This window comes from Gorilla gorilla, chromosome 3 (genome assembly GCF_029281585.2).
Source record: "Gorilla gorilla gorilla isolate KB3781 chromosome 3, NHGRI_mGorGor1-v2.1_pri, whole genome shotgun sequence".
NCBI lineage: Eukaryota > Metazoa > Chordata > Mammalia > Primates > Hominidae > Gorilla > Gorilla gorilla.
In genome coordinates this window covers 160,249,371-160,276,882 of record NC_073227.2, presented here as the reverse complement: position 1 = coordinate 160,276,882, position 27,512 = coordinate 160,249,371, and the positions used below count along the sequence as shown (strand labels likewise).

At 40.9% G+C, this 27,512-nt stretch overlaps 1 protein-coding gene across 2 annotated transcripts; it reads right to left on the bottom strand.

The window, feature by feature from the left end:
- On the bottom strand, nucleotides 1-27,512 carry RAB33B (RAB33B, member RAS oncogene family). 2 transcript variants are annotated; one of them, XM_019025435.4, is made up of 3 exons: nucleotides 27,106-27,512; nucleotides 26,359-26,626; nucleotides 1-3,231 (listed from the first exon to the last, which is right to left on the bottom strand). In XM_019025435.4, the coding sequence occupies exons 1-3, from the start codon at nucleotides 27,159-27,161 to the stop codon at nucleotides 2,791-2,793; spliced, it is 765 nt and encodes a 254-aa protein (XP_018880980.2). In that variant the 5' UTR covers nucleotides 27,162-27,512; the 3' UTR covers nucleotides 1-2,790. The 2 variants fall into 2 exon arrangements, with proteins under 2 accessions (XP_018880980.2, XP_063561622.1); XM_063705552.1 differs by lacking the exon at nucleotides 27,106-27,512 and adding an exon at nucleotides 26,869-27,074.

Genomic DNA, 27,512 nt, shown 5'->3' with positions numbered 1-27,512 from the left:
TTTCTTTGTGGCTAAGCTGGTTTATTGAACTTCATGGGGGAAATGTAACAGTGACACTATTCCATAACAAAATTACTTAGATTTCATGAGGAAACATGTATTTGCAATATACTTTCAATAATGCATTGTTATTAATAGCTAACTACATTAGATTCTGGGGTAGTTTCCTTTGGTGTTCTCAAATTAAGACTTTTCCAAAACATGTCTGATATTTTAATTATTTATTTTCAATTAAAGGTCATAGTTAAAATAAATTCTACAGATTTTTTAAATGTGTGATTTGTTCTTTAAAAATTAGTAATTAGTTGTTAGATAGCTATCATTTTGGAAGTGATTTTGCAACAGTGAAATGTTTTATAAATATTTTAAGATATTGAAAGCTTTAACCCCATTCAACTGGTATGTTTTTTAAAAATAAAAACATACATATAAAAAATTAAAACAAATTGTTACGAATGAGATACAAATATTTTAAAACTAATAAATATTAAAGTTAAAAAATAAGTCCTTTCACAGAACTGTAAAGGATACTACTTAATTCCTTACAAAAAGAAATAAAGTTACTCTTTTTAAAACCATAATAACAGTAATAAAAAACCATAAATGTGCTTGGAAAGTCTATAAACTTTCTTCCCCCACTTTAGAAAATATTTTGAAAAGCGATAAACAGATTCCCTTCTTTAAAAAAATGTTGTTACACCCATCATAGTTACTACAGCTGTCATTGTTTTATTACAAAAATAGTTATAAATCAAGGTTAATTTCGATACAAGTAAAACAACTTTTAGTTTTTAATTCCAGCATGATTAAGAAAACATGATCTCCCTAAATGCAAATAAAGCCAATTTGAGCTCTAATACTTAAAATGGAATAATCACTTCCTATAATTATTATTTTCAGTTAGTTCATTTAATAGAATTATTTTGTCTTTATAGTTAAATTATCCAGGTAGGACCACCATGATGATTAAACAAAAATCTTAAACTAGATTAGATTACATTTTTAATTGATTTCCCATATTCTGAAAATACTGTAGTACAATAATCATTTGGCTTAATTTCCTCCCAAATTATTAAGGACAGCAATCTATCAAAATTAGTGAATGTGAACACTTCAGTTAAAGTCATGGCTTACATTCCATTTACGTAAATAGTTTAATATGTAAGCTTGCTATATTTTATGTGCAAAGACTTAAATTCAAAATAAAAGTATTTAGGTTAAAAAACTTCTTGAAATATTCTTTCCATCACTGAAGTATAGACATTTTTCAATATCTAATTTATTTTTCATACTGAGGAGGGATAACTTGTGACCATAAAATTTAGACATCTTAAAAACTGATACGACACAATACTATTACAGAAATACATGTAGACTAATAGCAATTAGAGTTGTGCCTTCACAGCTACAATCCAAATGGAAGTTGATTTGTTAACTTGGCATTTAGTCATTAAATTTATTGGAGTTGAAGGCAGAGCAAGAGATACCATATCAGATACACTGCTTGAAATTAGTAAAGGCTAAGAATAGGTCTCCTGTGTTAGCTAGAAGCTATGTTTACCTATTTTCCCCCAAGTTACAACTCTTCATGTGCTTTCAGTTAGTTTTTCACTGTTTAAATATACCAAAATAAAATATAAAGCACCTTATGTCACTTTATTTGCCTTAAAATCTGACTTATTTTTGCATATTTTAATAGGATTTAGTAAGAAAGCAACTCGGCTGGGTGCAGTGACTCACACCTGTAATCCCAGCACTTTGGGAAGCTGAGGCAGGTGGATCATGAGGTCAAGAGATGGAGACCATCCTGGCCAACATGGTGAAACCCCACCTATACTAAAAATACAAAAATCCGCTGGGTGTGGTAGTGCACGCCTGTAATCCCAGCTACTCGGGAGGCTGAGGCAGGAGAATCACTTGAACCTGGGAGGCGGAGGTTGCAGTGAGCCGAGATCGTGCCACTGCACTCCAGCCTGGAGACAGAGCGAGACTCCATCTCAAAAAAAAAAAAAAAAAGAAAGAAACTCAAATAACTCTTTTAAAAATAATAATGATTTTTGTAGATCTGATAAGTATTAATTAGAAAATCAAACATCTAGAACTCTTGGAAAAGTCATTCTTTATGGACTGGGAACCAGAAAACATTCTATGCCTTCTTATCCCACTGGAACTAAAGTCTTGGCTCTAAAACATACCAATAATAACAAAACTAAATATGTTAATAAAACAAAGAAAGGCCAGATGCAGTGGTGAGTACCTATAGTCCCAGTACTGGGGAGGCTGAGGTGGGAGGATTGCTTGAGCCCAGGAGCTCAAGGCCAGCCTGGACAACATAGCAAGACCCCGTCTCTACCAAAAAAACAAAAAAAGTACTCTGGGGAGAGGCAAATACCAGTTTTTATCCTATTAAGAACACTTCCCATTCAAAGGACATACTATTAGGTGTGTCCTAAACCTTTAACATTTTTTTCCAATCCTAGGACAAAAGATTGAATGGTTACTGATTCCATCATGTTCTCATTTGAAGCTTCCTTCAGTGGGCTCTAGATGGAGAGATGTTCAGATTCATCCTATCTTTGCTTCATTTTCAATCTCACCTGAAAACCAACTTTTCCTGTGTTGTCACAGTGACAAACTTAAGTAGATACAAAATACAAAAGCGTGACAATGACAAACAGCAAAGTGTCAAGATGACCCATTATAGTTGAGATTAAATCTTATGACTTATTACTGTCATACTTCAAAAGTATTTCTTTAGTCAAAATTAGATAATATAATAAAGACTGTTATTTAGCACCAGCACGTCATTGCAGGCTTTGGTTCAGGCTTCAGGATAATTCCATTATCAGGGGGCTGACTAAGCATTAATGGTTTGTGGCTCTTAAGCTTATGAGCCAAGGTCATAAATATAGCTTCCACATGGTCATTATCATTGGGGTTTTTAGCAGACGTTTCAAACAAAGGCATACTGTGTGTGTCAGCAAATTTTTGTGCCAAGTCTGTGGGAACCTGTATGGCACTTCTCAAGTCACATTTATTTCCAACAAGAATCCGTGGTATATCATTGGCTAGCAAATGTTGTTTGCATTCTTCTATCCAAGATGGTAGGCTATGAAAACTAGCCATGTTGGTCATATCATACACGAAGACAACAGCATGTACATTTCTGTAGTAGTGCTGAACCATGCTCTTTCTGAATCGTTCTTGTCCTGCTGTGTCCCATAGCTGGATCTAAAAATGGGAAGAAAAAGAGGAAAACTGAAAATCCCATTCCAATTATACATATCAAGAAATGTAATCATCTTGCGTTGTCTTTATTATCTCTTCACTTAAAATATTTTGATTTCTCCCTTCCATAATGTCTTTTCAGTGTTACCTATGGGATCCAGACTTCATGATACCAGTTACCTCACAATTAAATTATAATACAAGTGTCGGAACAAATATTTCAATACAGGATTTTCTAAATTTCAGTAAATCCAATTTGTTTAAATAAAATTTACCTCAAAACTTTATTTTAAAATGTTAAGAGAAAAATATATCAGGTGTTAACATGTTAAGCATTTAATTCCTGTAAATTTGGTTACTATACATCCCTCTTTACCTTTCACTAGTCTAATTTAAAATATTAAACCTAGGAAACATGTTGTTATGAGATCCAGCCTCCAAACAAACATATACATGTATGTGTATGTCTATGAAATCCAGGCCCCCTTGAAAACTTAAGAAGGCTAGAAAAAAATCATGAATAAAAATGCTCAACATAGAATTAAAATGCTTAAAACTATAGATGTCAAAACTTACTACAAAGCTACAGTAATCAAGACTGTGTGAAACTGGCCTAAGATCAGACACAGAAATCAATGGAACAGAACTGTGGATCCAGAAGTGAACCCATATATCTATGGTCAACTGATTTTTAACAAGATTACCAAGAAAATTCAACAGCAGGAAAGATTAGTCATTTCAATAAATAGTGCTGGACAACATGCAAAAAATGAGGCTGGATCCCTATCTCACACCATATATAAAAACTTACTCAAAATGGATCAAACACCTAAATTTAAGAGCTACAACTTTAACTCTTCGTAACCTTGGATTAGGCAATGGTTTCTTAAGATACGATACCTAAAGTAAAAGCAATCAAAGGAAAAAATAAACTGGACTTCATCAAAATTAAAAATATTTGTGCAGCCAGATGCGGTAGCTCAGCACTCTGGGAGTCCAAGGCATCAGGGTCACTTGAACCCAGGAGTTTAAGACCAGCCTGCACAAATAAAATTGGAGGGTGGAGCAAGATGGCAGAATAGAAAGCTCTACCTATCATGTCCCCAACTGCCCCACAAGGACACCAAGTTAATAACTAACTACACAGGAAAAAAAAAAAAAAACTTCATAAGAACCAAAAATCAGGTGAGCACTCATAGTACCTAGTTTTAACTCATATTGCTGAAAGAGGAACTGAAGAGATAGAAAAAACAGTCCTGAATTGCCAACACCCACCCCCTGCACCCCGAGCAGCAGCGGTGTGGTACAGAGAGCTTCTCTGGGCACTGGGAAAAGGAGAACACAGCAATTGAGAGGCACTGAACTCAGTTCTGCCCTGTTAGAGCAAAAAGGAAAACCGGACCAAACTCAGCTGATGTCTACCCACAGAGGGAACACTTAACCCAGCCCCAGCCAGAGGGGAACCACCAATCCCAGCAGTCCAAACATGAGTTCCCACAAACCTTGCCCTCTGTGTCTCCAAGTAAACTTGAAAGGCAGTCTAGGCCACAAGCACTGCAACTCTGAGGCAACTCCGAGTGCTAAACTAGGCCCAGAGACAGTGCGCTGGGGCAGATAGGAGACATACTGAGACTCCAGCTGGGACAGCCAAGGGAGTGCTGCCATCACCCCTCCCCTAACCCCAGGCTGCACAGCTCACAGCTCCAAAAAAGACCACTTCCCTCCATTTGAGGAGAGGAGAGGGAAGAGTGGGGAGGACGCTGTCTTGATCTTAGATACCAGCTCAGCCACAGCAGGATAGGACACTGGTCAGAGTTGTGAGGCCCTCATTCCAGGCCTTACCTCCTAGATGACATTTCTAGATACACCTTGGGCAGAAGGGAACCTGCTGCCTTGAAGGAAAAAATCCAGTCCTGGCAGCATTCATCACTGCTAACTGAAGAGCCCTTGGGCCCTGAAAAACCAGCTGGCATACCCAGGCACTACATTGACAGCCTTGGGTGAACCTCTGAGACTTGCTGACTGCAAGTGAGACTCAGCACATAATTAGCCGTGGCGGCTATAGGGCAAAACTCCTGCTTGAGAAAAGCAGAGGCAAAAGTAAAGGGGACTTTGTCTTGTACCTTTGGTACCAGCATGGCCACAGGGGGTCCTTTGGGGTCCCAGATTTCAGGACTTGACTCTTGGACAGCATTTTTGGACCTGCCCTGGGCCAGAGGGTACCCCACTACTCTGAAGGGTGAGGCCCAGGCCAGGCAGCATTCATGACAAGGGGACTTAAGAGCCCTTGGGCCTTAAAGGAACATTGGTGGTAGTCTGGCAGTACTCCTCATGGCCTGGAGTGGCAATGGCTACAAGTGGGAAGCTCCTCTGTCTTTGGAAAGGGGAGGGAAGAGTGGGAAGGACTGTGTCATGCAGTTTGAGTGCCAGCTCAGCCACAGTACAACAGAACACCAAGCAGACTTCTAAGATTTTTAACTCTAGTCCCTGACTCCTGGAAGGTACTTCTGGACCAACCCAAGGCTTAGGGAAACTTGCCACCCTGAAGAGAAGGACACAGGCCTGGCTAGCTTTGCCACCTGCTGATTGTAGAGTCCTAGGGCCTTGAGTAAACATAGGCGGTAGCCAGGGAGTAGTTACAGCAGGCCTTGGGTGAGACACAGTGCTATGCTGGCTTCAGGTCTAGTGCAGTCTAGACCTAGTGCAGAGGCAAAAGTAAAGGGGGCTTTGACCTAGTGCAGTCATAGTGGTGGTGGTCACAGGGGTGCTTGTGTCACTCCACTCTCAGTATTAGGTTGCTCAGAACAGAGAGAGACAAAGAGAGACTCTGTATGTTTGGAAGAAAGTAAGGGAAGGAAGCAGACATCTCTGCCTGGTAGTACAGAGAATGCTCCTGGATCTTGTCTAAAACCATCAAGGTGGTACCTCTACGAGTCTGCAAGAACCACAGTGTTACTGGGCTTAGGGTAACCCCTAAGGCAGATACAGCTTAGATCACAACACTCAAGTCCTTTCAAATGTCTGAAAAGCCTTCCCAAGGAGGACAGCTACAAATAAGCCCAGACAGTGAAGACCACAATAAACACCTAATCCTTCAATGTCCATACACAGAAGAATATCTATTAGCATCAACACCATCCAGGAAAACATGACTTCACCAAATGAACTAAACAAGGCAACAGGGACCAATCCTGGAGAAACACATATGTGACCTTTCAGAAGAGAATTCACAATAGCTGTTTTAAAGAAACTCGAGATAACACAGAGAAGGAATTCAGAATACTACCAGATAAATTCAACAAAGAGATTCTTGAAGAATGCATCAGAGTCCTTTAACAGCAGAACTGATCAAGCAGAAGAAAGAATAAGCAAGCTTGAAGACAGGCTAACTGAAAATACACAGAGGAGATAAAAGAAAAAAGAATAAAAAACAAGGAAGCATGCCTACAGGATCTAGAAAATAGCTTCAAAAGGACAAATCTAAGAGCTACTGGCTTTAAAGAGAAGGTAGAGAAAGACACAGAGACAGAAAGTTTATTCAAAGGGATAATACAGAAAACTTCCCAAACCTAGAAGGAGGTATCAATATTCAAGTATAAGAAAGTTATAGAACACCAAACAGATTTAACCCAAAGAAGACTACCTGAAGGCATTTAATAATCAAACTCCCAAAGGTCAAGAATAAAGAAAGGATCCTAAAAGCAGCAAGAGAAAAGAAACAAATAACATACAATGGAGCTCCAATAGGTCTGGCAGCAGATGTTTCAATGGAAACCTTACAGGCCAGGAGAGAGTGGCATGATATATTTCCAAGTGCTGAAGAAAAAAACCTTTTATCCTAGAATGGTATATCTGGCAAAAATATCATTCAAACATGAAGGAGAAATAAAGACTTCCCCAAACAAAAGCTGAAGGGTTTGATCAATACCATACCTCTGCTACAAGAAATGCTGAAGGCAGCACTTCAATCAGAAAGAAAAAGACATTAACGAGCAATACATAATCACCCAAAGATACAAAATTCACTGGTAATAATAAGTACACAGAAAAATACAGAATATTATAACACTGTAACTGTGGTGTATAAACTACTCTTATTCTAAGTAGAAAGACTAAATGATGAACCAATCAAAAATAATAACTACGATGACTTTTCAAGACATAATCAATACAATAAGATATAAATAGAAACAAGAAAAAGTTAAAAAGTGGAGGGGATGAAGTTAAAGCATACAATTTCTATTAGTTTTTTGTTTGTTTGTTTATGTAAAAAGAGTGTTAACTTGTTATCAGGTGATATGGTTTGGCTGTGTCCCCACCCAAATCTCATCTTGAATTCCCACGTGTTGTGGGAGGGACCATGTGAGAGGTAACTGAATCATGGGGGCAGGTATTTCCCATGCTGTTCTCATGACAGTGAGTAAGTCTCAAGAGGTCTGATGGTTTTAAAAGGGGGAGTTTCCCTGCACAAGCTCTCTTCTCTTGTCTGCTGCCATGTGAGACATGCCTTTCACCTTCTGCCTTGATTGTAAGGCCTCCCCAGCCACGTGGAACTGTAAGTCCAGTAAACTTCTTTCTTTTTTAAATTGCCCAGTCTCAGGTCTTTATCAGCAGTGTAAAAACGGACTAATATATCAGGTTAAAATAATGGGTTACAAGATAGTATTTGCAAGCATCATGGTAACCTCAAGCGAAAAAAATATACGATGGACACACAAATAATAAAAAGCAAGAAACTAAATCATATCACAGGAGAAAATTACCTTCACTCGAGGAAGACAGGAAGGAAAGAAAGAAGGAAGAGAAGACCACAAAACAACCAGAAAACAAATAACAAAACAACAGAAGTAAAATTAAATACCTAGGGACTAACCAAAGAAGTTAAAGATCTCTACAATGAAAACTATTAAACACCGATGAAAGAAATTAAAGCATACACACACAAAAATGGAAAAATATTCCATGTCAATGATTGGAAAAATCAATATTGCTAAAAAATGCCCATAGTACCAAATTAATTTACAGATTCAATGCAATCTCTATTAAAATGCCAGTGACATTCTTCACAGAAAGAGAAAAAACAATCCCAAAATTTATATGGAACCACAAAAGACCCAGAATAACTCAAGCTCTCCTAAGCAAAAAGAACAAAACTGTAGGAATCACATTACCTAACTTCAAATTGTATTTCAGATCTGTAGTAACCAAAACAGCAGGGTACTGGCATAAAAACAGACATATAGACCAACACAACATAATAGAGAATGCAGACAGAAATCCACACACCTACAGTGAACTTATTTTTGACAAAGTTACCAAGAACACACACTGGGGAAAAGACAGTCTCTTCAATAAACTGTGCTGGCAAAACTGGGTATCCACATGTAAAAGAATGAAACTAGACCCCTATCTCTTGCCATATACAAAAATCAAATCAAAATGCATTAAAGGCTTAAATCTAAGACCTCAAACTATGAAACTACTACAAGAAAATGTTGGGGAAAATCTTCAGGACACTGGTCTGGGCAAAGAGTTCTTAAGCATTACCCCACAAGTACAGACAACCAAAGCAAACATGGACAATGGAATCACATCAAGTTAAAAAGCTGCTGTGCAGCAAAGGAAACAAAAAAGTAAAGAGACAACCCACAGAATGGAAGAAAATATTTGCAAACTACCCCTCTGATAAGGGATTAATAACCAGAACATATTAGGAGCTCAAACGCTACAGCAAAAAATCTAATAATCTAATAAAAAATGGGCAAAAGATTTGAATAGACATTTCTCAAAAGAAGACATACAAATGGCAAACAGGTATATGAGAAGGTGCTCAACATCAACAATCATCAGAGAGATGCAAATCAAAACTATCATGAGATAACATCTCATCCCAGTTACAATGGCTTGTATCTAAAAGACAGGCAATGACAAATGCTGGGGAGGGTGTAGAGAAAAGGGAACCCTCATACACTGTTGGTGGGAATCCAAGTTAGTACAACCACCATGGAGAACAGTTTGGAGGTTCCTCAAAAAATTCAAAATGGAGCTACCATATGATCCAGCAATCCCACTGCTGGGTATATACCCCAAAGAAAGGAAATTAGTATATCAAAGAGATATCTGGACTCCTATGTTTTTTGCAGCACTATTTATAATAGCTAAGATCTGGAAGCAACCTAAATGTCCATCAACAGATGAATGTATAAAGAAAATGTGGTACATATGCACAATGGAGTACTATTCATTCATAAAAAACAATGAGATCCAGTGATTTCCAACAACACAGATGGAACTGGAGATCATTATGTTAAATGAAATAAGCCAGACACAGAGAGAGAAATATCACATGTTCTCACTTATTTGTGGGATCTAAAAATCAAATCAATTCACCTCATGGACATAGAGAGTTGAAAATTGTTACCAGAGGCTCGGGAAGGGTAGTGGGGCTTCGGAGTAGGGGAGATGGGGATGGTTAATGGGTACAAAAAAAAAAACAAAACAGAAAGAATGAATAAGACCTACTATTTGATAGGCAATAGGGTGACTATAGTCAATAATAATTGTATATATTTTTTTAATTTTTTTTTTATTATACTTTAAGTTTTAGGGTACATGTGCACACTGTGCAGGTTAGTTACATACGTATACATGTGCCATGCTGGTGCGCTGCACCCACTAACTCGTCATCTAGCATTAGGTATATCTCCCAATGCTATCCCTCCCCCCTCCCCCCACCCCACCACAGTCCCCAGAGTGTGATATTCCCCTTCCTGTGTCCATGTGATCTCATTGTTCAATTCCCACCTATGAGTGAGAATATGCGGTGTTTGGTTTTGTGTTCTTGTGATAGTTTACTGAGAATGATGGTTTCCAATTTCATCCATGTCCCTACAAAGGACATGAACTCATCATTTTTTATGGCTGCATAGTATTCCATGGTGTATATGTGCCACATTTTCTTAATCCAGTCTATCATTGTTGGACATTTGGGTTGGTTCCAAGTCTTTGCTATTGTGAATAATGCCGCAATAAACATACGTGTGCATGTGTCTTTATAGCAGCATGATTTACAGTCCTTTGGGTATATACCCAGTAATGGGATGGCTGGGTCAAATGGTATTTCTAGTTCTAGATCCCTGAGGAATCGCCACACTGACTTCCACAATGGTTGAACTAGTTTACAGTCCCACCAACAGTGTAAAAATGTTCCTATTTCTCCACATCCTCTCCAGCACCTGTTGTTTCCTGACTTTTTAATGATTGCCATTCTAACTGGTGTGAGATGATATCTCATAGTGGTTTTGATTTGCATTTCTCTGATGGCCAGGGATGATGAGCATTTTTTCATGTGTTTTTTGGCTGCATAAATGTCTTCTTTTGAGAAGTGTCTGTTCATGTCCTTCGCCCACTTTTTGATGGGGTTGTTTGTTTTTTTCTTGTAAATTTGTTTGAGTTCATTGTAGATTGTGGATATTAGCCCTTTGTCAGATGAGTAGGTTGCGAAAATTTTCTCCCATGTTGTAGGTTGCCTGTTCACTCTGATGGTAGTTTCTTTTGCTCTGCAGAAGCTCTTTAGTTTAATTAGATCCCATTTGTCAATTTTGGCTTTTGTTGCCATTGCTTTTGGTGTTTTGGACATGAAGTCCTTGCCCACCCCTATGTCCTGAATGGTAATGCCTAGGTTTTCTTCTAGGGTTTTTATGGTTTTAGGTCTAACGTTTAAATCTTTAATCCATCTTGAATTGATTTTTGTATAAGGTGTAAGGAAGGGATCCAGTTTCAGCTTTCTACATATGGCTAGCCAGTTTTCCCAGCACCATTTATTAAATAGGGAATCCTTTCCCCATTGCTTGTTTTTCTCAGGTTTGTCAAAGATCAGATAGTTGTAGATATGCGGCGTTATTTCTGAGGGCTCTGTTCTGTTCCATTGATCTATATCTCTGTTTTGGTACCAGTACCATGCTGTTTTGGTTACTGTAGCCTTGTAGTATAGATTGAAGTCAGGTAGTGTGATGCCTCCAGCTTTGTTCTTTTGGCTTAGGATTGACTTGGCGATGCGGGCTCTTTTTTGGTTCCATATGAACTTTAAAGTAGTTTTTTCCAATTCTGTGAAGAAAGTCATTGGTAGCTTGATGGGAATAGCATTGAATCTGTAAATGACCTTGGGCAGTATGGCCATTTTCACGATATTGATTCTTCCTACCCATGAGCATGGAATGTTCTTCTATTTGTTTGTATCCTCTTTTATTTCCTTGAGCAGTGGTTTGTAGTTCTCCTTGAAGAGGTCCTTCACATCCCTTGTAAGTTGGATTCCTAGGTATTTTATTCTCTTTGAAGCAATTGTGAATGGGAGTTCACTCATGATTTGGCTCTCTGTTTGTCTGTTGTTGGTGTATAAGAATGCTTGTGATTTTTGTACATTGATTTCGTATCCTGAGACTTTGCTGAAGTTGCTTATCAGCTTAAGGAGATTTTGGGCTGAGACAATGGGGTTTTCTAGATATACAATCATGTCGTCTGCAAACAGGGACAATTTGACTTCCTCTTTTCCTAATTGAATACCCTTTATTTCCTTCTCCTGCCTGATTGCCCTGGCCAGAACTTCCAACACTATGTTGAATAGGAGCGGTGAGAGGGGGCATCCCTGTCTTGTGCCAGTTTTCAAAGGGAATGCTTCCAGTTTTTGCCCATTCAGTATGATATTGGCTGTGGGTTTGTCATAGATAGCTCTTATTATTTTGAAATACGTCCCATCAATACCTAATTTATTGAGAGTTTTTAGCATGAAGGGTTGTTGAATTTTGTCAAAGGCTTTTTCTGCATCTATTGAGATAATCATGTGGTTTTTGTCTTTGGCTCTGTTTATATGCTGGATTACATTTATTGATTTGCGTATATTGAACCAGCCTTGCATCCCAGGGATGAAGCCCACTTGATCATGGTGGATAAGCTTTTTGATGTGCTGCTGGATTCGGTTTGCCAGTATTTTATTGAGGATTTTTGCATCAATGTTCATCAAGGATATTGGTCTAAAATTCTCTTTTTTGGTTGTGTCTCTGCCTGGCTTTGGTATCAGAATGATGCTGGCCTCATAAAATGAGTTAGGGAGGATTCCCTCTTTTTCTATTGATTGGAATAGTTTCAGAAGGAATGGTACCAGTTCCTCCTTGTACCTCTGGTAGAATTCGGCTGTGAATCCATCTGGTCCTGGACTCTTTTTGGTTGGTAAACTATTGATTATTGCCACAATTTCAGCTCCTGTTATTGGTCTATTCAGAGATTCAACTTCTTCCTGGTTTAGTCTTGGGAGAGTGTATGTGTCGAGGAATGTATCCATTTCTTCTAGATTTTCTAGTTTATTTGCGTAGAGGTGTTTGTAGTATTCTCTGATGGTAGTTTGTATTTCTGTGGGATCAGTGGTGATATCCCCTTTATCATTTTTTATTGTGTCTATTTGATTCTTCTCTCTTTTTTTCTTTATTAGTCTTGCTAGCGGTCTATCAATTTTGTTGATCCTTTCAAAAAACCAGCTCTGGGGGGAGGAGGGGTCTGATAATTGTATATTTTTAAATAAATAATGTAATTGGCTTTTTTTTTTTTTTGAGACAGGACATTGCTCTATTGCCCAGGCTGGAATGCAGCAGCACGATCTCAGCTCACTGCTGCCTCAACCTCCTGGGCTCAAGGAATCCTCCTGCCTCAGCCACCTGAGTAGCTGGGACTACAGGTGCAAGATAACATACCCGGCTAATCTGTTTATTTTTTTGTAGAGATGGGTTTTCGCCATGTTGGCCAGGCTGGTCTGAACTCCTCGGGCTCAAGCGATCTGCCTGCTTCAGCCTCCCAAAGTGCTGGGATTACAGTCATGACCCACTGCACCTGGCCTGAATTGTCTGTAACTCAAAGGATAAATACTTGAGGGGATGAATACCCCATTCTCCATGATGTGCTTATTTCACATTGCATGCCTGCATCAAAACATATAATGTACCCCATAAATATATACACCTACTATGTATCCACAAAAACTTTTAAAAACTAAAAAAAAATCAAAATGTTGTTCCATCAAAAAAAAAAAAAAAAAAAGACCAGTCTGAACAACATAGGGAAACCCTGTCTCTTAAAAAAAAAAAAAAAAAAGTGGCGGGGGGCGGGGTGGGGGAAGAGGTGCGCGGCGGAGGGCCAGGCACAGTGGCTCATCCCCTCATCCCTGTAATTCCAGAACTTTGGGAGGCCAAAGCAGGTGGATCACATGAGTCCAGGAGTTCATAACCAGCCTGGCCAACATGGTGAAACCCCATCTCTACTAATAATACAAAAATTAGCCAGGTGTGGTGGCAGGTGCCCATAGTCCCAGCTACTTGGGAGGTTGAGGTGGGAAAATCACTTGAGCCTGGGAGACAGAGGCTGCAGTGAGCTGAGATCATGTCACTGCACTCTAGTCTGAGTGACAGAGCAAGACTCTGCCTCAAAAAAAAAAAAAAAAAAAAAGTTTGTGCTTCTAAGGACACTATCAAAGTGAAGAGACAACTCACAGAATGGGAGAAAATATCTGCAAATAAAATATATCTGAGGCCAGGCCTGTAATCCCAGCACTTTGGGAGGCCGAGGCGGGCAGATTATCTGAGCTCAGGAGTTCAAGACCAGCCTGGCCAACAGGGCAAAACCCTGTCTCTACCAAAGATACAAAAAATTAGCAGGGCATGGTGGCATGCACCTGTAGTCCCAGCTACTTGGGAGTCTGAGGCATGAGAATCGCTTGAACCCAGGAGGCAGAGGTTGCAGTGAGCTGAGATCGTGCCACTGCACTCCAGCCTGGCCAACAGGGCAAAACCCCGTCTCTACCAAAGATACAAAAAATTAGCAGGGCATGGTGGCATGCACCTGTAGTCCCAGCTACTTGGGAGTCTGAGGCACGAGAATCGCTTGAACCCAGGAGGCAGAGGTTGCAGTGAGCTGAGATCGTGCCATTGCACTCCAGCCTGGGTGACAGAACAAGACTATGTCTCAAAAAAAAAAAAAAAAAAAAGAAAGAAAGAAAGAAAAGACAAGACCCTTGAAATTCTATCTTTAGCATTTAGAAAGATATTTTGGTAATAAATTGGATGACCTATATAAAAGCTATCCAAGGGAACTAGAGCTGATTTTTTTCTCTTCTAATGACATTTTCTGTAACTCAGATGTTCAAGCATCACTTCATCAATGAAAAATGACTTATAATGTTTTAAGCAAATTATATTCACAAGATAAAAAATAAAAAGCACACGAAAAGGAAATATACCAAAATATTAACAATGGTTGTCTCCAAGGTAATTTCTCCCTTTATTTCTACTTTTCTATTTTCCTTAACAAACATGCATGTCATTTATAAAAACAAAATAAAAAAAAAATGATTACACAGAATTTAGACCCGCCTCAAAGAACTGTGGATGTCCTCCACAAATGTAAGCGGTAATGATAAATGTTAACCCCAGGCCGGGTGCAATGACTCACACCTGTAATCCCAGCACTTAGGGAGCCTGAGGTGAAAGGATTACTTGAGCTCAGGAGTTTGAAACCAGCTTGGACAGCACAGTGAGACCCTGTCTCTACCAAAAGAGACCTTGTCTCTACCAGCTGGGGCAACACAGTGAGACCTTGTCTCTACTTTGTTTCTACCAGTGAGACCTTGTCTCTTAAAAAAAAAAAAAGTGAGCTGGGAGTGGTGGCATGCACCTGTGCTTCCAGTTACTTGGGAGGCTGAGGTGGGAGGATCGCTTGAGCCCAGGAGATCAAGGCTGCAGTGAGCCATAATCGTGCCACTGCACTCCAGCCTGGGCAACAGAGTGAGACCTTGTCTCCAAAAAAACAAAAAAAAAAAGAAGAAGAAGAAGTTTAATCCTAAGAAAACCCTTTGTTTTTAGATGAGACTGACTAAACAATATTCCTCTTCCCATTCCCTATTTAATAAATGGTGCTGGGAAAACTGGCCAGCCATATGTAGAAAGCTGAAACTGGATCCTTTCCTTACACCTTATACAAAAATTAATTCAAGATGGATTAAAGACTTAAATGTTAGACCTAAAACCATAAAAACGCTAGAAGAAAACCTAGGCAATACCATTCAGGACATAGGCATGGGCAAGGACTCCATGTCTAAAACACCAAAAGCAATGGCAACAAAAGCCAAAATAGACAAATGGAATCTAATTAAAGAGCTTCTGCACAGCAAAACAAACTGCCATCAGAGTGAACAGGCAACTTACAGAATGAGAGAAAATTTTTGCAATCTACCCATCTGACAAAGGGCTAATATCCAGAATCTACAAAGAACTTAAACAAATTTACAAGAAAAAATCAAACAACCCCATCAAAAAGCGGGCAAAGGATATGAACAGACCCTTCTCAAAAGAAGACATTTATGCAGCCAACAGACACATGAAAAAATGCTCATCATCACCGGCCATCAGAGAAATGCAAATCAAAACCACAATGAGATACCATCTCACACCAGTTAGAATGGCGATCACTAAAAAGTCAGGAAACAACAGGTGCTAGAGAGGATGTGGAGAAATAGGAACACTTTTATTCTGTTGGTGGGACTGTAAACTACTTCAACCATTGTGGAAGACAGTGTGGCGATTCCTCAGGGATCTAGAACTAGAAATACCATTTGATCCAGCGATCTCATTACTGGGTATATACCCAAAGGATTATAAATCATGAGACTATAAAGACACATGCACACGTAAGTTTATTACAGCACTACTCACAATAGCAAAGACTTGGAACCAACCCAAATGCACACCCATGATAGACTGGATTAAGAAAATGTGGCACATATACACCATGGAATACTATGCAGCCATAAAAAAGGATGAGTTCATGTCCTTTGTAGCGACACGGATGAAGCTGGAAACCATCATTCTCAGCAAACTATCACAAGGACAGAAAACCAAACACCGCATGTTCTCACTCATAGATGGGAATTGAACAATGAGAACACTTGGACACAGGGTGGAGAACATCACACACCAGGGCCTGTCATGGGGTTGGGGGAGGGGAGGGATAGCATTAGAAGAAATACCTAATGTAAATGATGAGTTAATGGGTACAGCACACCAACATGGCACATGTATACATATGTAACAAACCTGCACGTTGAATACCCTAGAACTTAAAGTATAATAGAAAAAAACAACAAAAAACAGTATTCCTCTTCCCATCAATCCTGTTCAAAATTTTATGCTTTCTAATCATATCAAGTCTTCCAGAACACAGAGGTACGAAATTACCCCTTTTTTATTTTTATTTTTTGAGACGGGGTCTCACTCAGCCCCTCCAGGCTCGAATGCAGTGGCACAATCATGGATCATTGCAGCCTCCACCTACCAGGCTCAATCTTCCTGCCTCAGCCTCCTGAGTAGCTGGGACCACAGGCGTGTGTCACCAGACCCAGCTAAGTTTTTACTTTTTGTAGAGACAGTGGGGGGATGGTCACACTATGTTGCCCAGGCTGGTCTCAAACTCCTGGGGTCAAGTGATCCTCCCACCTTGGCCTTCCAAAGCTTTGGGATTATAGGCAAGAGCCATCATGCCCAGCCTGAAATAACTCTACACTTTACTGTAGAGCCATAAACGTAACTAATAATGAGGCATTTACAAAGGAATATTTAAAAAGAAGCTTCAAAATTTCTCTCATGGAATAACTAAATGATGGGAAGGCTTAGGGCTACTGCTGCCTGCTGCCTTCCAGGCCTGCACACTGAGATGAGAAGGCAAGGAGACAGGAAAGGAGCAGTGAGAGACCCAGCCAATACACGACAGGACAACTGATTAAAAACTGTTGACCATAAAAGGCTAGAGAAAACTTTGAAGGAGACAGACAGACAGACACTAGGCGAAAAGCAAAGCCTAGAAAACTCTTGAGGCTTAGCTATGAGTGGAATGGTTCATGATGTTTAAAAAAGAAGAGAAAATGATACTTCTGGACCCAAGGAAGTGAGATGCTTTCATCTGGTAAATGTTAAATTAGGAAATATTTTCAGAGAAATTTTTCCCAATTTAATACTTAAATATCTTAGGAAAAATGGCTAATATGTGCTCACAGCAATCTTATTGCCATTTTAAACATTATAAAGATAACATAATATATACTTGGCCAGGGGTGGTGGCTCACGCCTGTCATCACAGCACTTTGGGAGGCTGAGGTGGGTGGATCACTTGAGGTCAGGAGTTCAAGACCAGCCTGGCCAACATGGTGAAACCCTGTCTCTACTAAAAATACAGAAAAATTAGCCAGGTGTGGTGGCACACGCCTTTAATAGGCTTGAACCTGGGAGGCAGAAGTTGCGGTTAGCTGACATCGCACCATTGCACTCCAGCCTGGGCGACAGAGACTCCATCTCAAAAAAAAATTATTATTTTTTTTTTATGACAGGGTCTCACTCTCGCCAGGCTGGAGTACAGTGGCACAATCTTGGCTTACTGCAACCTCCACCTCCCATGCTCAAGTAATCCTCCCACTTCAGCCTCCTGAGTAGCTGCGACTACAGGAGTGTGTCACCACACCCAGTTAATTTTTGTGTTTTTTGTAGAGATGGGATTTCTCCATGTTACCCAGGCTGGTCTCGAATTCCTCGGCTCAACTGATCGGCCTCCCAAAGTGCTGAGATTACATGCATGAGCCATGGCGCCTGGCCCAAATTCTTCATTTTAAAGGCAGTATTCCTTTCAAATAATCACAAAAATTTGTTACTTGTCTTCTTAGGAAGCTAAAATTTATTTATTTTAAAATTTTAACAGGGTTTAAGTGAACACAGACCAATACATGAATTGGCAGCACTCAGAATCAGTAGAGGTTGAGAGAGACTCCAGAAAGCTAAAATTTATTTCAAAGATTTGCCATTTGATTCTGTACACCAGATGCACACATTTCTACTCCACATACAAAAAGCAAAGAGTTCTCTTGAGATGTTACTAATACCAGTTATGATGTTGTTTTACAACTTAAATTGTTAACAGAAGCTCTTATGTAGTTCTTATATAGATGGTCTTTTACATGAAATAATAAAAATGTGTTCTTTGAAAGAATAGGGGAAAAGGAAATTTAATAGTTAATCAGGGATGGAAAATTTGGATTAAAACCTTTAACATTTTAGGTCAAGCAAAAAGAGTATTAAATCAATTTAAAGTCAGATCATTTCTCATTTTGGATAATAAAACTACCAAAAGAGCTGTCATGGCCGGGCGCGGTGGCTCACGCCTGTAATCCCAGAACTTTGGGAGGCCGAGGCAGGCGGATCATGAGGTCAGGAGATCGAGACAATCCTGGCTAACACAGTGAAACCCCATCTCTACTAAAAATACAAAAAGTTAGCCGGGCGTGGTGGCAGGCACCTGTAGTCCCAGCTACTTGGTAGGCTGAGGCAGGAGAATGGCGTGAACCCGGGAGGCGGAGCTTGCAGTGAGCCCAGATTGCGCCACTGCACTCCAACCTGGGCAACAGAGCAAGACTCCGTCAAAAAAAAAAAAAAAAAAAAAAAAAAGAGCTGTCATCAACAACAAGAATCTACTATTAGTATTTAGCAGTAGCTAGGTTGCCATTTTTGTTAAAACTTGATATTGGAATTTAAAGTAGAGATTCATGAAGTTTTATATAAAGGAATTATACGTATATATGAATTTTTTTTTTTTGAGATGGAGGCTTGCTCTGTCACCCAGGCTGGAGTGCAGTGGCACGAAGTCAGCTCATTGCAACCTCTGCCTCCCAGGTTCAAGCGATGACAGGCGTGAGCCACCATGCCCGGTCAAAATTTTTTTTAAATAAAGGATTTAATTACAGAATAATAATGGTGATAAGGAAGAGAGCAAGCAGTGAGAGAAAGCATTAGTTATCACCTTAGAGGAAAAAATACACACAATTTGGAACAGTAATCTTAGTTATCCATCCTCTCTCCCTATTCTTTCACTGCCTGTTTTTTTCCCCACTACCATCTCTCTCCTGAAGGAATGAGCATTTACTCTTAAACTATTAATATTGATTTGGGGCTTAGCACATTCCATGTATACTCCAGGAACTCTGCTAAGTCCTTTACATGTCCTTATTTAATATATGCAACCCTATGTAATAATTACCCAATCTTCAGATGAGGAAACTGAGGTTTAAGTAATTCACCCAAGGCCACAAAACGAGTAAGTCTTAAGGCCAGAATTTAAACGTGGACTACCTGATTCTGTAGAGAATGCATGTTGTTTTCTCCAGCCTAACCCTCATTCTCCCTTCTATTAATAGCACCCTATTTTCCTTGGGAATCGGCCCTCCCCTGCTTTCCATTCACATGAACCACTGGCTCCCAGGGAGGGCATGTGACCTACGTCTGACCAATCAGAGGTTCGCACCCCCACACTCCCTGTCACTACCATAGTTTAGGAATGGGCATGTAGAGCTGCAGTTGGAACTGGCAGACAGAGAAATTTACTTCTAGGCTTTTTAGTTATATGAAACAATAAATTCCCTTTCTGCTTAAACTAATTTGCTTAGAGCCCTCACACAGTCTCCAAAGCAAGAGATCTTGACCACTGATTCCAGAGAAGTAAGTAATTCTCTTCTCACCACCTCTGAATATACACACCAATGCTGCCATCTTCGTAAGAAGTGACAGAAGAGAATCATAGGCTTCTGAAATCAGGCTAGAAAAACAACAGGAATTCTGACCTGGTTCCTGGGATCCTTCAGATAGTAGGAAAGCTTGGGTCTGTGAAAATGTATATTACTTACACCATGCCAGCCCCAGGACCAAACCCCAGCAATTCAAAGTCTTTTTCAGACCAGAAACTGCCCAAAAGTTTCTGAGCTAAGGGATCACAAGATTCTTCAGCATTCTTAGGATACCTGAACTGCGCATATTCTCATTCACTGAATTTCAATGCAAATCAAATCAAATCAAGAGAACCAGTTTGGTATCTCTCCAACCACCAATACCACATTTTAAGAAATAAAGTATCAATTTGATTCTGTTTTAAGGTAGGGTATAAGGTGACTTCATATAAAATATTTTTTGACTTATAAACATTAATTTACTTTTAATGAAGATCAACACAGAACAATAATTAGTAACCCAATTTATATTTTATATTTATACAGCATTCACTGAATGTCATCTTCATCATGCCATAACAAAATTTAACAAAATTTCTACTATTCTCTCTAGGCATGTTAGCTACATTTTGTTCTATCCGTGCTTCCAAACTTCAACTTCATGTGCATAATTATTTCTCCTGTGTGCCAATCCGGTATTTGTAGCTGCCAATCAGTATTTCCATTTGAATATAGGATCATCTCAATAAACACATGACTAAATCATAATGTTACAGAGCCTGTCCAAATCCAATCTTCCACATAGTCCCCCTTAGCTCCACTACCTACCTCCTGTCACCCAGACTCACAACCTCACTCATCTAGTCCTCTTCTTTCTCATCACCAACAGCCAGTTACTGAAGACTTTGGCTTTATCTTCAAAATACCTCTTCTATCACCCCTTTATTTTCCCTTATCACCTCAATTCTGGATTTCCAGAGTACCCTACCAACTGATCTCTCTGCCTCTATATATTCAACACTTTTCCCTGAGTACTTACTATGTGGTTTAAGAACTGAACTAGGCCGGACGCGGTGGCTCACGCCTGTAATCCCAGCGCTTTGGGAGGCCGAGGCGGCAGATCACGAGGTCAGGAGTTCGAGACCAGCCTGGCCAACATGGTGAAACCCCATCTCTACTAAAATACAAAAAATTAGCGGGGTGTGGTGGCAGGCGCCTGTAATCCCAGCTACTTGGGAGGCTGAGGCAGGAGAATTGCCTGAAACCTGAAGGCGGAGGTTGCAGTGAGCTGAGACCATGCCACTGCAATCCAGCCTGGGCAACAGAGCAAGACTTTGTCTCAAAAGAAAAAAAAAAAAAAAGAACTGAACTAGACACTGAAAGAAGTCTATGGAATTACCAGACATGGATCCTGCCCTGAATAAAACGTAGTAAGGGAGGTAAGACAGGTATGTATGCAATGAGATAGAGATCATCTAAAGGTTCAGGTAAGGTGCTAAAAGAGTTCATAGAAGGAAGCTGACTGGAGGTGTGAGGAGACTCTTTTTTTGTTTTTAAGAGACAGGGTCTCATTCTCTTGCCCAGGCTGGAGAGCAATGGTGTGATCATGGCTTACTACAGCCTCCAACTCCTGGGCTCAAGCAATCCTCCTGCCTTACCTCCTGAGCAGCAGGGACTGCAGGTACATGCCACCGTACTTGGCTGATTTTTTAAAATTTTTGGTAAAGATAGGGCTTCACTATGTTGCCCAGGCTGGTCTTGAATTCCTGGGCTCAAGTGATCTTTGGCCTCCCAAAGTGCCGGGATTACAGGTGTGAGTCACTGGAATCTGGCTGGCTGGAAGGTTTTTCTTTTTTTTTTTTGAGATGGGATTTGTTCTTAATAGAAACAACCCCATTAAGAAGAGGGCAAAGGACATGAACAGATACATTTCAAAAGAAGATATATCTGTGGCCAAAAAGCATATGAAAAAATGCTCAACATCACTAATCATGAGAGAAATGTAAATCAAAACCACAATGAGATACTATCTCACACCAGTCAGAAGGGCTATTATTAAAAAGTCAAAAAATAACATATGCTGGCAAAGTTGCAGAGAAAAGACAACACTTATACACTGCTGGTGGGAGTGTAAATTAGTTCATCCCTTGTGGAAAGTGGTGTGATTCCTCAAAGAGCTAAAAACAGAATTATCATTTGCTCCAGCAATCCCATTATTGGGTATACACTCAAAGGAACATAAATCATTCTGTCATAAAGACATCTACACATGTATGTTCATTACAGCACTATTTACAATAGCAAAGACATGGAATCAGCCTAAATGCCCATCAATGGTAGACAGGATAAAGACAATGTGGTATATACATACCATGTAACACTATGCAGCCACAAAAAGAACAAGATTATGTCCTTTGCAGCAACATGGAGCCGGAGGCTATTATCCTAAGCAAACTAACGCAGGAACAGAAAACCAAATACCGCACGGACACAAAGACAGGAACAACACACACTGGAGCCTCCTGAAGGGTGGAAGGTGGGAGGTGGAAGATCAGAAAAAATACCTATTGGGTACTATGCTTAATATGTGGGTGACAAAATATGTGGGTGACAAAATAATCTGTACACCAAACCCCTGTGACATGTTTAACTATACAACAAACCTGCACATGTACCCCTGAACCTAAAATAAACGTGTTAAAAAAAAAAGAGAGAGAGACAGAGACAGGGTCTGGCTCTGCTGGAATGGCTCGATCATAGTGCTCTGTACCCTTGAACCTCAAGCAATGCTCCCACCTCAGCCTCAGGAGTAGCTGGGACTACAGGCACAAGCCACAACACCCAGCTGGAACTTTATAATATAATGGAGAACCACCCAGGGCACTTGAGTTAGGGGAGATAAATCTTGAAGTACAACATTAATCGGGCATTTTGGCAACAATGTACAAAACAGATTAATTGAGGACTGGGAGATCAGTTGAGCTGCTGTAACTGTTAAGCTGTTGCAACAGTTCAAAGAGAGGTTAAAAAAAGGACTTGAACTAGAATTTTGAAGACAAGACAGTTAACAGAAAGTGTGCAGGTGGAAAACCAATTGGACTCAGAGAGCAAAGGAGAGGGGTGAGAGTACAAGGATAAGAAGGATTAAAGTAGTACAACCCAGGTGAATTTTGAATTTCATATGATTTTCATGTCATGAAATCTTGATATTTTCCCTAAACATTAAAAAATGTAAAAAATCATTCTTAGATTGTGGCCATGTAAAAACAGGCAAAAGACCATTTTTGGCCCTCAAGCATAGTTTGCTGACCCTCGTGCCGTATCATAATTCTCTGTGCTTATCAAAATGTCTTCTTTCCAGCAATTACTCATTAAATGTTTGTTTTACCAGTGTGGGGAGAGGTCCTGATTATTTTCCTTTAGTTAATATTAACATTTTGCACTTAACATGGGAACATTTCATTTCTACCGCTACAAAAAAGTAAGCTACTAAAATGTTCAAGTAGGAACTGCTGACCTCTAATGGGAGGCCGGATTCAATACAATACCAGGCTTTAATGGGTTGGTGTGTCTGCCACTGGAAAATGATTGTGCTAAAGGAATACAATTAGTCATGAAGGGGATACACACACGAGGAAGGAGCATAAGGATTAGAGTTAGGAGTCTCAATGTAAAAGCCAAATGTATTTGTATTTAAGGAATTTAATTTTATAATTTTATTCGACTTCCAAAATTTTGCAAACAAGATTTTCCTCTTTCAATTACCTGCACATATTGCTTAGGAATGGATTAGCAGATATAGGCTTTCTTAAATTTCATAAAACATTTTAACGGATTCTGAAAGGGCACTGTTGTTAAGTCATGCTTTCTGAAAATTTTCTAGTCCATGATTATCAAAACATTTAATGCAATATCTCATTTTTATCAAAGAAATAATGTCTAGAATGGCATTTTACTAGTAAAGTAACATAGAGCTTTCCAGCTTTAAGATGAAAAATTAGGAAAAATGTCATTTTAGATCAGGCTACAATTTTCCAAAGACATAATATGAACATTTCAGCAGCACTCAAGATGTATTACAGGTTAACCAAAAAGCAGCAGAAGCAGCACATAGAATAAAGCTCTTTATATCACTTTTCAGTTTTAGAAAAAAAGGGCACTAAAAAAAATTAAGCTCTGTGGTTTTAAAAAATGCCCAACAGAGCTATATCTTTTCCTACTATAGAAACCTCAGAACATGTCTGTAGTCATTTCAACCACAATAAAAATCTCTCTCAAGTCTCACCATTGGTGGCACAAATCAACGGCTAGGGCCTTAGAAGAAAAATGATCTCAGTATCCAAGTCCATATCAATGTAACAAGTTAGGCTAAAGTTCAGTAGAAATAATCTCTCCCAAAAATATTATCTCCTCGCTCTTCCCAACCAGAATTATCAACTCTGTGCTCCCAGATTCGTCATACCTGTGGTTCTGTCTATTTATCACTGCCAGCACTCACCTCAGTAGTTAGGTAATTGACTTTATACACTGCACATGCTTTATATTTTTTCAATACTATTATCTCTTAAATTTGCACCTGATTCATCTGTTATCTTTAAGTATAAATGGCAACCCAGGAACAGATAAAGGGCCCTCAAATCCCAACTCCTCCCCCACCCTCATTCTCTCCACTTTTGAAAGAATTTCCTACTTCCGTTTTTGTCTTTGTTTTGTTTTTTAAATTTCTCTCCCCTTAGCTGTCTACCTATGCCCTCCACTATCTCTGCTTTCAACTTTCGGTGTACAACTGCAGAACTAATGGTGGCAAACAGGAAAAATAATGTTAAGCCACCAGGAAAGACAAAGAATCTTTTTAAAGGCACCAACTATGAACCAGGTGCTTCATATATGTCCTCATCTGATCCTCACAGCAGCCTGATAAGGTATCATGATCCCAGTTTTTCGGAAGAAAAAAACAGACTCTGAGAGGTTAAAGAATCTGCCTAAGGTCCAGGGTGACCAACTATTTTGGTGTGCCCAATACAGGGGGTCCCCGGGATATGAGACCCAGTTTTAAAACCTGGACAGTCTTGGGCAAAGTTGGTCACCCTAGTAAGGACACACAGCCCATCCCTACCCTTTCGTAGGTTCAGATTTGAATCCAGGTTAGTTGGGCTCTTGCCAAAGCCCACGTACTTCCCAGATTCCTGCTTCTCCCAATCTTAACTCCCTTGGAACTTCAGAAGCTCCATTATTTTTCACCCCAAAGGCTTCTGGGCCAAACCTAATTCTGGTGAAAAATGTTTAGCCTTTTATTCTATCTTTTCTTCTGCAAGTATACAAATCTTTCTAAACTCCCTAATACAAAGCAACCCCAAAACCACCACTGAGAGCTCATATGGGACATGAAATACTAATGTGAAAAATTAAAAGACAAAAGCACCAAAGAAAGGTTAATTTCTTTTAACCCAGCTTACTTCACCTCTACCATCATTAGCAGTATAACCGTTGGGGTGGGGGGCGATGATTATGGAACTGAAAAATAAATTGTTCTTGCCTCTAAGATACGAGGGTAGGAACGTCTGAAGCAAGCCTGTTCTCCCACCACTCCCCATCCCCACCAAGAGACTGAGATAAAGACGATCGCTGATTTAAAGCAGTAGTATAAGGCAAGGTAGTTCCACCTATGTTTTAAGGAGTGGCATCAACAGGTGGCATTTAGTGGTGGCTTGCTATGAAGGTGTGTCTAAGGTTTATACCATCAAGAGGCCTAAGCCTTGTCATTGATCCTCATTCCACTGTTAGATTCCAACCCCTCAGAACTTCAAACCTGCCCTGGGGCCTATACTACCTTCTCCACTATTACTGTCACTCAGTGTCCCCAGTCCCAGGGACCAAAAATAACGACTTAAAGGGAATAAAGAATTGGGCGTGTGTCTGAGGTGGCATCATGAGAAATGCTTTTGGCAACCTGAGTAGGAACTATCACATATAGAATGTTTCTGCAGGAAAATAGATTTTTCTAAAATCAGTATCATACAGAAACTACTACAGCAAAACTGTATGCAAGAGAATACCTAAGTACTTCCTCAAAGGCAATAGGCTTTACTTCCACAACATCTAAGGCACTGCTCGAATGAATGTTTAATAACTATTACTGATTAAATGAATTTTCCATTCTCGCGCAATTTCACTGTTTTTCCTCCGTTCATATTTGACTGACTCCCAGCACACGACACACACAGTCAATGGGTCGGTAGATAAGCCCTACACTCCTGAACTCAAAGTGTGGTCCACGGACTAGCTGCACCTGCATCATCAGCGAGATTATTAAATCATAGCCTGCATTTTCAAAAACAAGATCCCCAGGTAAATCGCATGCACAGTGAAGTCTGAGAAACGCTGCCTTAGAAGTTTGCAGTATTGCAATCCTTCCAATCCCCAACTCCAATCTCATCAGCGTGAGAAAAAAATGGAGCACACACACACCGTGCACACGGCCAGCGACCAGCCCACGGTGGGGTTGGGACACCTGTCATCCCGTCCTCCCCAACAGTTCCCCATCCGCTCACCTTGATGCGCTCCCCATCAATCTCCACCGCTCGTTCTCGGAAATCCACCCCTATCGTGGCCTCGGTTCGGTCGGGGAAGCGGCCAGCGCAGAAGCGGTAGGTCAGGCATGTCTTGCCCACATTGGAGTCGCCGATCACGATTATCTTGAAGATGCGGGAGCGGGCAGGAGGTAAAAACCCTGAGGCCCCTGACACTGCCCCGCTGGACGAAAAGCTTGCCTCGAGCGACGACTCCATCTCCTCAGCCATTCCCCCGACCCGCCCCAAACTGAGGCGGAGGAAAGGAGACACAGAAAGGCTAAGAGATTACGCCACCGCAAGCGCGCGCGCCCAGCCGGCCAGTTCGGCTGCGCAACTTCCCAGGAGCCACCACCCACCAGCCCCGAGCGCGCCTGCGCACCTTCCCGCCCCGCCCTCGCCCGCACAGGTGTGGCACCCGCCCGCCCCGCCGCACGGAGCCGCCTGCCCGCGGCCACACGCCAGGCGTCACTCGGGCTGGCGCCGGTCTACCTGGGCAGGCGTGGGGCCTGTCGGGGGCTTCACGGCAGCGCGGAAGGCCAGCCTGCAGAGAGGCTGGGCCTAGCGCCCTGACTGACCCAGCCCCGCCACGTCCAAGGTTCCCGCCCTCTGGAGGAAGCCGCGCAATCACTCCGGGGGCGGGGAGAGACAGACAACTGAGAGGAAGGAGGTACCACGGGCACTCTCTCGCGAGAGGGCCGCAGAGCCGCCTTTGACGGGGGCGTATACCTGGAGAGCAACGGTAAGGACGTTGCCGGGCTCCGGCGTCGGGTCGGTTCCGGCATCGACGTATCGTTTGGTCGCCCCAGAGAGGAGACAGGTTCCTTCAGCTTGCCGCTGAGGATATGGCATCGGCTGCGCTCACCGCCGCCGCCTCTGTGAACTGCGGGAGCTGGCGGCCAGGGCTAGATGGGTGGGACGCGAGTCCTCGCCGAAAGCTTGCCCTGTGCGGGGCGCACTTGGAGGCGAGCTCTGGGCCGTGGCGAGTTTTGCAGCCTAAGGTCTTGGCAGGCGCATTGCTGTGGGCTGCCGGAGAGCAGGCTGGAGTTCGAGACCGCCCACCGGAGAGCAGGCGAGAGTTCGAGGCCTAGGCACAGCGCATTTCGCTAGGCATCCCCAAGAATATCCGCGTGATC

Excerpts from the sequence above, each read along its gene's own strand:
- RAB33B (XM_019025435.4), bottom strand. The coding sequence starts at position 27,161 with ATGCCGGAACCGACCCGACGCCGGAGCCCGGCAACGTCCTTACCGTTG. Across the intron at positions 26,627-27,105 it reads TCCTTACCGTTGCTCTCCAG|TTTGGGGCGGGTCGGGGGAA; the intron begins GTATACGCCCCC and ends CCTCCGCCTCAG. Across the intron at positions 3,232-26,358 it reads TTGATGGGGAGCGCATCAAG|ATCCAGCTATGGGACACAGC; the intron begins GTGAGCGGATGG and ends TCCCATTTTTAG.